Source organism: Mesoplodon densirostris, chromosome 18 (assembly GCF_025265405.1).
Source record: "Mesoplodon densirostris isolate mMesDen1 chromosome 18, mMesDen1 primary haplotype, whole genome shotgun sequence".
Classification (NCBI taxonomy): Eukaryota; Metazoa; Chordata; class Mammalia; order Artiodactyla; family Ziphiidae; genus Mesoplodon; species Mesoplodon densirostris.
In genome coordinates this window covers 1,820,940-1,831,599 of record NC_082678.1, presented here as the reverse complement: position 1 = coordinate 1,831,599, position 10,660 = coordinate 1,820,940, and the positions used below count along the sequence as shown (strand labels likewise).

Below are 10,660 nucleotides of genomic sequence, written 5' to 3'. Positions count from 1 at the left end.
ATGGCGGCAGTGCTAATCCGGATTTCTCTCCTTGTGGGTAAGTTGGGGTCTTCCTCAGGGCAGAGGCCCGGGTTGAGGGCGTGAGAAGTTCCTCAGGGGAGGGGTTGGGGGTCGGGGTGAGGCAGGGGCCAGAGGGACTTTGGGGTGTAAATTCCACAGCCAATGGGGCTCTAGGGAACTGGGGCTGGGAGCTGGGATATGGGGGGCTGGCTGGGAACTCTGAGGGGTGAGGTGTCCTAGGCTAGGCCGGGCCTAACTGCACAGGCTCAGAGTGCCATGGGCCCTTTAATGGGCTGGCTTCTGTCTGGGTCCAGGCTAAATTTGGCCCTGGGAGAGTGTGAGGGTCACTGGGGCAGGTCCTCTCCCTGGGGCTCTGGGCTCAGGCTCCCCTTTGCTCGGCTCCTAGTGGCCTCTAGTGTGGGCCCTCTCCCCTCTGTATATTAGGGGAGGCGGGTGGGGGCCCCAGAGTGGCTACCTGCATCCTCCAAGGGGTGCTTACCTCTCAACATTCGAAAAACACACCCACTAATAAAAATCATCACAAAAAGCCTCCCACAGTCAGCTTGGGGTTCTTTTCCAAGTGCTCTTAACACACACACACACACACACACACACACACACACACACACACACTCTCAGACACCCCACACCCCTTTCAGCCAGACATCAGTCCCTGCCCATCGTGACCCTCGATGGAGGCCTAAAATGAGGAGTGAGGGGCTTCCGTGAATCCAAACCAAACTAAGGTCTGGGTCTGGTCACTGACTAAAGTGTGCGGCACAGCCAGGGCCCCAACCCATCCTTCCTGGGAGCCAGCAAACCCATCCGCTTCCTCTCACACATTTCTCCACTCCCTCAGGGCCACTAGGGGCTGGGTGGAAAAGGGGACCTTATTCCCTGGCCAGGACTGAGGCTGGGCCGTGTGTTTGGGGGTCATGGGTCCCCCCAGGTCTCCTGGCAGGTCTGGGGCACACCGAGGCCCAGCAGACCACCCTGCACCCGCTCGTGGGCCGCGTCTTTGTACACACCCTGGACCACGAAAACTTCCTGCACCTTCCTGAGCTCGTCGTCGGTGAGAGGGGCCTGAGGGGCACCAGGGTGGGCTGGGGGCGCCTGGCCCAGGGCTGGTGAAGGCTCCTGTTGTGTCTCCAATCCCCTCTCCTCCCTTCCACCAGCTGTCCCAGCCACCGTCCCTATCACCTACCATGCCCACCTCCAGGGACACCCAGACCTGCCCAGGTGGCTCCGCTATGCCCAGCGCAGCCCCCACCAGCCTGGCTTTCTCTACGGCACCGCCACCCCAGCAGATCGCGGACGCCAGGTCATTGAGGTACCAGTAGGGGCCCCAGTGGGCTGTGTCGCATGCAACAGGGACCCAGTGTTCACTCATGTACATGACTCACATGCCTCTAATTTGGTGGGCTCAGTCTTCTCCTGCCAGGCCCAGCCGCACCACCCGGGCTTAGGAGTTAGGTTCTCTCCTAACCCCACCTCTCAGCCCTCTACCCGTCCTCCAGGTCACAGCCTACCATCGGGACAGCTTTGCCACCACCCGGCAGAGGCTGGTGCTGTTGATTGGAGACCCAGAAGGTACCACCAGCCCCGCCCCACCCCTACCCCACCAATGCCAGTCTTGGGGGATCTCCCCTGGAAGGCGGGTGTAGAAGTGAGTAGTGGGGAGCAGGGCACCCTGGAAAGACTCTGGAGTTGTATTCTCGGCTGCTCTGCTGATAGGCGGTGGAGCCTTGGGCGAGTAATTGAGGCTGTGGGTGTGGAGCAAGGGCATTTGAGGCCTGGGATATAAGGGGTATTAGGGAGGAAGGAAGGGAGCTGAGGGGATACGGGGACCAGTTTGGATGGGGGGAGGCTTAGGAAGGATCCATGCAGGGCTGGGGGCTGGGTGCGGCCTAAGGTGCCCACCTGGCCCTCCCAGGCCCCCTGCTACCATACCAGGCTGAGTTCCTTGTGCGCAGCCATGATGTAGAGGAGGTGCTGCCCTCGACACCTGCCGGCCGTTTCCTCACAGCCTTGGGGGGGCTCTGGGAGCCAGGGGAACTCCAGCTGCTCAACATCACCTCTGCCTTGGACCGTGGGGGCCGAGTCCCCCTTCCTATCGAGGGCCGCAAGGAAGGGTAGGCATGCAGCCCAGGAGGGCTTCCTGGAGGAGGGGGCAGCTTGCCTTTTGTCTAGGTGGTGGGCATAGAACATGGGTCTCCCTAACTTCCAAGTGGGGCTTTACCACTTGCATGCTCACCATGCGCATCTTTACCTCCCAACATCACATCACTGTCCACTTCCTTCCGGCCACCCCCTCATCTCCTCCCCCTTGCCCTTCCTGGGCCCAAACCCTAGTTACCCTGAACTCTGCACTTTCTGGTGCCCATAAGGACACGATAGATCCATCCATCAGAGGACATTCCTCGGGGCCAAGGCCACCAGAAGACTGGGGTGCTCTGTGTACTCTCACCAGAACCCCAGATCTCAGGGTGGCCGTAACCCTCAAATCTCCAGTGCCCAGTGATATCCCCAACTTCTTGATAGTGGTTTCTTTCTGGGCCCAGGGTATACATCAAGGTGGGCTCCGCCTCACCCTTCTCCACCTGCCTGAAGATGGTGGCATCCCCCGACAGCCAAGCTCGCTGTGCCCAGGGCCAGCCTCCACTGCTGTCCTGCTATGACACCTTGGCGCCTCACTTCCGAGTTGACTGGTGCCATGTGTCGTTGGTGAGGAGGGACCCTGGTTCTAGGGGTGGGGGCGGGGCATGGCCCCCGTCACGGTCTCCTCCATCCCCATCCCATCCCATTTCCCTGTTTCTTCAATTGTCTACGCGCGCGCGTGCGCACACACATGTTCTACCTTCTCCCACAAGAGGGCAGCAGAGCCCATAATCCAGACAAGGGATCACCAGCTCCTGGAGCCCCAGCTGTGCCCGACGGAACAGCTAGAACAATCACTCCCACAGGACGGTTCCAAACTCCTTTCTCCACCTAGGGCCTCTGTGGGACAGCTCTATTTCCTCTAAGGTGTCACTTAGCAAATTGGCCTAAAATAAGGGACAGATAGCTCTCACCCCCATGTTATAAACCAAAGATGCTCACTACTGCTCTTTGGGATATTGAGCTGAGGTGTCTAGGGTCCCTAGAGATCTTATTCCCAGGGCTAGGAGCCCTTCCTGTGACCTGACCGACAGCACAGGCAGGAACTGGTAATCAACATGCTTGGGCACTTGCCATGGGCGACGCACGATGCAATCAAGATGTTTTATCCTCACAACCACCCAGGAGACAGGTACCACCGTTAGCGTCCCTCCTTTACAGATGAGAAAACCGAGGCACCTAGAGGTAAGTCATTGCAGCACAGCACTTGCCTGAAACAGGATTCAAACCCAGGCAGTCAGACTTGAGAGCTGTGCGCTAACCGTTGTATGGTCCTGCCTCCCCTAGAATTTCTTTCCTGGCACCTAGACCAGTGCTTGTGCTGCTCAGTCACATGAGCTGGGGGAGGCCAGGCAGGAGGAATCCCTGCAGTTGCACGGAGCAGGGTGGCCCCAGAACTCCTGCCCTGCGCCCTGAGCTTCTCTGTGTCTAGCCATCCACTCCTGGGTCAGCCCTGGGCTCTCTGAGCAGGTGGACAAGTCAGTGCCAGAGCCTGCAGATGAGGCACCCACGCCAGGTGATGGGATCCTGGAGCACGACCCGTTCTTCTGCCCACCCACCGAGGCCACAGCCCGAGAGTTCCTGACCGACGCACTGGTCACCCTCCTGGTGCCCCTGCTGGTGGCCCTACTGTTCACCCTGCTGCTGGCCTATGTTATGTGCTGCCGGCGGGAGGGACGGTGAGTGTGGGGTCCGAGGGCAGGGAGGGCACTGGGGCTGGTGCTCACATTGTGGGATTCCTTGTGGCACTTGTACCACGTGGAGACCCAGATCCCTCCGGGAGCGGAGTCCTCAGCCAGGGAAGGAGGAAGGGCCCCTTGCCTGGCCTGGCACCAGGAGGGGTTGTGGATAATAGCTAATCCCCTCCCTTGTTTTTCCAGGTTGAAGAGAGACCTGGCCACCTCTGAGTGAGTACGGGAAATCTGTGGGCTGGGTGGGAGGCCTCCTAGACTATCACGCTGGACCCTCCAACTTCCATGAGCAGCAGACAAACCAAATTACTCTGGGATGATGAAGCTACCCTTGGCCTGGGAGCTCCAGCCCTTGGCTGGCTGGGCGCTGGGCCCAACCTATCCTGGCTTGGCTTTCTCATTTTCTGGTCTCCATGGAGGAGTCTAAAGTGGCACAGGAGAGGGGACCTAGCCAGGCTTCAGGGATCTGCCGCCACCCTGGGAGAAAGGGTTTGAGAAGCAACTTTACAAAGCAACTTAAAAGGCTTCCAGTGCGTGCACGTGCACGCTCGCACGCGCACACACACACGCACACACACAACCACGATTCGCTGTGAGTCAGACACTTGGGTTCTAGGCTGCTTTCTGCCACACAATTACTGTGACTCTTTCTGGCCTCAGTTTCTTCACCTGCAAGATGATGCGGTTGGACCAGCTAATATCTGGATGCTTTCAATTCCTCCAGCCCTTCCCAAATCTATCTCGCTCTTAGTTTGCCCAGGTTTTCCCCACCCATGGCCTTACCTTTCCTCTGTGCCCCCAGACCTCTTTCTCTCCCTCTCCCTTGAACCCCCGAGATTCCAGGAGGCAGGTGTGAAATAAGTTAGCTCCTTTTATTCCCACTGCCCTGAACCTGTGGCGGGCCTGGCACCCCTCCCTGCTTGCCCAGCCTGCCTGGTTAACTGCGGCATCATTTGGCCGCCCCGCGAACCCCCTTGGTGAGCCTCTTGGGCCCCTGCTTGGAGCCCATGGGCAACCGGCGCTGTCCAGACCGCCGCTGCTGCCCAGACCGCCGCTGCTGCTGCTGTTGCCGTCTCTTTGCCTTGAGCTTGAACTTGGAGGCATGCTTCTTGCCCATGACGATGGAGCCTGCGGCCCCTTTGCCTGTCACGTGCTTGAGCATGCCCTCGTCCACCAGCCCCTTGAGCGCTCGCTTGAAGTGCCAGGTGCTGCGGGTCATGTTGTAGCCACTGGTGGCAACGGCCTTCCTCAGGGTAACGAGGGACACGCGGTTGCGCGCCCCCTTGTTCTCCATGACCCCCAGGATCACCTTGGATATGCTGGGCTTCCCGTGGGCTTCGGAGGAGGCATGGCACCCAGTCCCTCTCTTGCTCGGGAGTCCGGACGTGCTGGCCCGCTGGACTGCATCCAGGGCAGTGTTTGAGGCCAAGGGCCCAGATGGGGGTGGCAGCGAAGTCTCTTCCTGCATCTCTTCCTGGGGTGGGTGAAGGGAACTGGGTGCGAGGACCTCCAGGATGGCGGCTGGAAGTCTCCCCCGAGTTGGGGGAGGTGCGTCCCAGTTCCTGGTTCCCTCAGAGGCTTCCTTGTAGGGCTCTGGCCTCAGCAGAGCTGTGCCTCAGGTGCAGGGGGTGGTCAGGTTATATACCTGTGGTGACCTCAGGGGAACATTGTGAGGCCACCAGAATCTTGTGAGGGTCACAGTAACCCCATTGTTCCCCCCTGGGTGGGGCAGGTAGTGTGGGCATCTGACATGCCAGGGAGCCTGGAAGAAGGGCTGTGGCTGAGTGAGCCGAGCAGGTGGACCCACGTGGTGCGTATGTTCTCGCCAGCTGGTGTTAGGGTGCCTTAAACCCACCATTTTGACCCCACCATATAAATCTATTGGGTTAAACAATACAAACATTTTTAGAATCAGAATTATACCAACATTTTTGAATTTTTATGGGGAATAAATGTTCCAGAGTGAACATAAATGTAATTCCTTGATCTATCTAAGTCAATTGAATTCCTTGATCAACTTTTAATACAAGGCAATGAAAAAGATTTGCTTTTTTTTCTGCTTTCATTTTTATTTGGTAGAATTTTCCCCCACTGGGATCAGTGATTTTCTATGTAAATTTTACAAGGAGGATTTTATTCCTCAATTTGGGGGCCTGTGCCAAATTTGATGAGTGTCGTCTCCTGCCACTGCGGGTATTCTCTTCTGGGCAGTTACTTCCACCAGGTCTGCCTTTCCTGGGTCAACTTTCTAGCTCTGCTGGTGTCAGGAAACTATGCTTCCTCCATCAATTTCGAGTCAATAACCCATTTTACCCTGTGTGTGTGCGATATTAGCCCTTGTTGCTTTGGATTTTGTGTTGATTTTTTTCTACAAAATCCTATTTTTTTTTCTTTCTGCTTGTTCAGGTTCATTTTTCAAATGATCCAAAATTGTGATTCTGCTGCCTGTTTTTCACCTACGTCAGATTTTATTGGTCAGAACATCCTCTAGCCCAACCTCCAGCCCAACGACACTCTCCTGTGATCTGTGTGTCAGAATCAGGGCTCAAGGGGCTGTGTGTGCGCGCGCGCGCGTGTGTGTGTGTGTGTGTGTGTGTGTGTGTGTGAGAATGTCTGCCAGTTGGTTTTTCTGCCCAAGTGCTGATGTGGAAGGACTACGGAGGAGGGCACCACGGGTCTGACTTCTGCTCCTGCTCTGGAAAAATGTCCACAGAACATTTTTCCACCTGTGTGTGTTACTAGCGTAATGAGACCCAGATGTGGGGCTGGGAGTGGGGAGGAGGCCCATCAGCTAAGGCCTCCCCCACCCGAGGGATCATTACCTGCCCGGCTGCCTCCACCGCCACACGCTTCCTGCTCCCTTCCCCTCTCGGCCTCCCCTTGCCTGCTAATGGAAACTTGTGTTTTGGACAACTCTGCTTGCCAAATTCCAGACTCAATAGCTCATCTTGACCCTCCCCAGCACATTCAGTAGGAAGCTAGAAAATCTTTTCTGTAGTCTGATCTCTCAGGCTCTAGCTGGAGTCTGTGTCCACTACTTGAGACATGGGCATGGGTGGGGATCATTTCCCCCTCCCGGATTTGATCAGTAATCCAGCAGTAAGTAGGATTGCTTCCACCCTGCCTGGGGGCCCCACCCCTTTAAGAAAACCAGTTCTTATTGTCTGTACTGAAAAGTCCCTGTTGTTTGTCTGACCCAGCAACCAGGTAGTCTGGGAAAAGGTCTCCAGGCTGAGCCCACAAATGTGGGTGTGTTCATGTAAAAGGGCTCGGAAACATCCTTCCACTGGAGGCCAAGTTTATCCCCACAATAATAGCTATCTTTTGCTGCATGCTGACCAGTAGATGTAAATGTTTTTTTCTGCATCAACTCAATTTATACAACAACTGCATTACAGTCGAGGAAATGGTGACACAGAGAGGTTAAGTAACTTACACAGGGTAACACAGCCAGTAAGCAGTGGAACTCACACTCAGACCCAAAGCAGGTTCTCATGCTTAACCACTGTGCTACCCTACTTCTCAAAATGAACTAAAGTTGCTCCTGCATAGCGGAAAGCAAGCCCATGAGAATGTCAGATGAGAACGAGGCTCAGCCTTCTTAGGGGAAACTGGAGCTAGAGCTCAGGTAGGACTTACTAAAGGGTGTGGTGGTCAGTCCTTTGGGCGCTGCTGGAGCTTCTAGCCTGGTGAGGGTGGGGCCTCATTCCAGCCTCAAGGAGCCTTGGTCCGAAACACAGACAGGAAGCAAGACTGTGTGTGTGTCTGGAGCTAAGCAATGCTGGGGACAACCTGGGGCAGGGTGGGAGGGGGTCAAGTTACAGAGGGAGTGGAGCCCAGGTCTGAGGATCCAAAACATAGGCAGTCAAAGCCCAGCAGGAAAGAACTTGGGCAAAAGCTAGGAAAAGGTGGAGGAGGTAGATTTGCCCGACTAAGGTGGGGATGATGGGGAGGGGACGGATGTTCGGTGCTGGGAGAGAGTATTAGAAGAGGGAACTGATTGCTAGAAGGGACACGGGGGATCATCATCAGAATATAAAAACAATATAGAGCCCAGCAAACACTGGCTTCTGGTAATAAATACCACTGTAGGTATCTGTTCATGTCTTAGTATCTCAGGAGCCCTTACCACGTGCCAGACGCTTTTCTAAACACCCAGCCTGCATTTTCCCATTTAATCTCCATAACAATCCTAGGAAGTAGGTTCTATTATTATCCCCATTTTACAGTTGAGGAAACTGAAGCACAGAGTGGTTAAGCAACTTGCAAAGGACACATAGCTTTGAATTCAGGATGTCTGCAGCCAGACCCCATGCCTCAGTCACTGGACACTAAGCTGACACCATAGAACTTCCTGTTTGTCCTCCCCCACCCATCCCGTGTGTGTCTCCCCACACACTGTAGGTGGGGAAGACTGCAGGGTGGCTCAGAGGTAGTGCCAGGCTGGACCCCAAAGTGGGTGCTGACTCCCAGAGCTGATGATTCTGCTGGCCCTGTGCCCCCAGTATCCAGATGGTCCACCATTGCACCATCCGCGGGAATACAGAGGAGCTGCGGCACATGGCAGCCAGCCGAGAGGTGCCCCGGCCACTCTCTACCCTGCCCATGTTCAACGTGCGCACAGGCGAGCGGCTGCCCCCGCAAGTGGACAGCGCCCGGGTGCCTCTCATCCTGGACCAGCACTGAGGGCCCACACAGGTGGGTCAGGCTGGGCAGTGCCAGCCTCTTTTCTGGGAGTAAGGTGGCCTCCATCTCAAGGCTGGGGCAGTGAGGGGGGCGGATGGGAAAGGGCACACAGACCTGTCTGCCCCTCCGAGGCAGTGGTGGGGGTGCTCAGCAGTGCCAGGTTTGTGGCCCCAGTGCCAAGCACTCGGAGTCAGAGGGTCAGGGTGGGGAAGGCAGGAGAACCGGGGCCTGGTCCTCGCAGACCCCCACTCTCTCTTCTCTTTGCTGCTCCAGTTCCAGCACTGGCCTCATCCTCCCTTCTCTCCCCACTCACAGAGCAGCCACGACCCATGGCCACATCTTTCCTTCTGACTCCAGCTCCTGTCCCAGTGGACCCCCGGCTTGGAATAAGCAGAGAGATGAGGATGGGATGGCATGAGGGTGATCTGGGATCAGGACACCCAGAATAAAACCTGCTGTTCTGCTCATCTATTGCTGTGCACTCGTCTCAGCAGCCTCCTTCCCAACCCTCATCGCCTCTGTCTCCCTTTCTGCCTTGTGGGAGCCCTTAGAGGTAGCCAGGAGCTGCCAGCTTGCCCTCTGGACTCTTGGCATTTTGCCGTTTCTCAAATTCTCTGAAAGTAAGAGGTAAGGACCTGCATATGCAGCCCTGATATTAATCCTCACATGAGCCTAATAGGGATAACTGGATCACTATCCCCATTTTATAGACAAGGACACTGAGTCCGAGAGAGAATGAGTGACTTACCCAAGGTCACAGAGCAGGCAAGTGGCAGAGCTTGGATTCACACCTGGCATGTCCACCTCCACGCTGCCTTCTGGAGGGCTGAGGGGTTCTGGAAGCAGGAGATCCAGGCTCTCACCCATCTAGATCTCCTGGGGGGAGGCCCCTTTGGGAGTCATAACCTAGATATGGAGAGGGAGTTGGGGTGCAGGACCCTGAATCAGTGACCCGGATCAGCGACCCCTCCTGGTGCGCTCCTCAGGGACAGGGTCGAGGTCCGCAGGACACTGCACAGCCCTCGTTGAGCTTGGTGTCACCAGCTTAGCTTGGTCCCCACGTGAGCCCTGGAGAGATTGGCTGACCAAGAAGCAGACACAGCTTGTTCTTCTCAGGTGGCTGCAACCAAAGCAGGCCGGCTCCACCCCTGCCCCTACCATCCAGGGCACATCCAGTCTCACATCTCATGCTCCCTGGGGAGGACAGGCCAGAGACTAAGCCCCAGAGGGGACCCAGTTAAGGAGGGGGAGGGAGAAGCAGGGCCTTTTGGCCCAGGCCCCTGACCCCGGGAGCAGCTCCAAGAGAATTCAGACAAGCCCACCCTGAGGCCTCTCCACCCCTTTCTAAGCCCCTCACACTAGGCCTGGGCCCCACCCACTGTCCTGGAGCTGATGCTTAATCACCCCGTTTCCCCGTGTGTGTGTGTGTGTGTGTGTGTGTGTGTGTGTGTGTGGAGGGGGAAGGTAGGGGGGATGCATGGGAGTTTTCTCTCACCTGGAGGCAAGGGCCCAACCTGGGGGCTGAGGGGAGGCTGAAACAGCCAGAGCAGCCCCCAGTCTAATGGTGGTGCCCCCAGAGCCAAGGACCCCAGAGGAGGGCCAAGTTTCTGAACACTGCATCCCGCTCTTCAGACATGTATAGGCACGGGGGTCATGAGGACCCCAGGTTGCTCCTGGACCCCCTCTCCTTTCTCTCACTTCCCAGAATCCCCACCTTCAAAAACTGTCCTGAATCCCTCCACATCTCACGGCTTCCACAACGGCCTTCCCAGGCCAGCTCCAGGATCTCACCCCGGACCCCCACACAGCCTCCCTGCCTCCTCTGCCCCTTCAGTCTCGCCTCCAACACCAGTTGGGCCCAGCCTTTAACGAGAGAAATCAGGGAGTCTCGCCCCTCTGCTGTCAACTCTCCTCTGCCTTCCCGTGACACCGAGAGTAAATCCACACTCTTGGCCAGGCGTAGAGACCCCGTCCACCCCTCTGACCTCATCACCACCCTTCCTCCTGCTTGTGTGCTCCAGCCGCGCTACCTTCTAACACACCCCTGTTTCAGGGCCTTTGACCCGCTCTTCCCTTTGTCGGGAATCCCCAGCCCCCATGTCCACACAACTTCCCCTTAGTGCAGT

At 56.7% G+C, this 10,660-nt stretch overlaps 2 protein-coding genes across 2 annotated transcripts; one reads left to right on the top strand and one right to left on the bottom strand.

The window, feature by feature from the left end:
• SGCA (sarcoglycan alpha) lies at window positions 1–8,930 on the top strand. Its single transcript, XM_060081978.1, has 10 exons — window positions 1–37; window positions 950–1,072; window positions 1,176–1,330; window positions 1,518–1,590; window positions 1,934–2,132; window positions 2,562–2,724; window positions 3,628–3,836; window positions 4,038–4,064; window positions 8,354–8,546; window positions 8,850–8,930. Exons 1-9 carry the CDS (start codon window positions 1–3, stop codon window positions 8,532–8,534), a joined length of 1,167 nt encoding a protein of 388 aa, XP_059937961.1. The 3' UTR covers window positions 8,535–8,546; window positions 8,850–8,930.
• Window positions 4,798–5,316, bottom strand: LOC132478664 (spermatid-specific linker histone H1-like protein). Its single transcript, XM_060081979.1, has one exon. It carries the CDS (start codon window positions 5,314–5,316, stop codon window positions 4,798–4,800), a length of 519 nt encoding a protein of 172 aa, XP_059937962.1.
• Window positions 8,931–10,660: the final 1,730 nt, after the last annotated feature.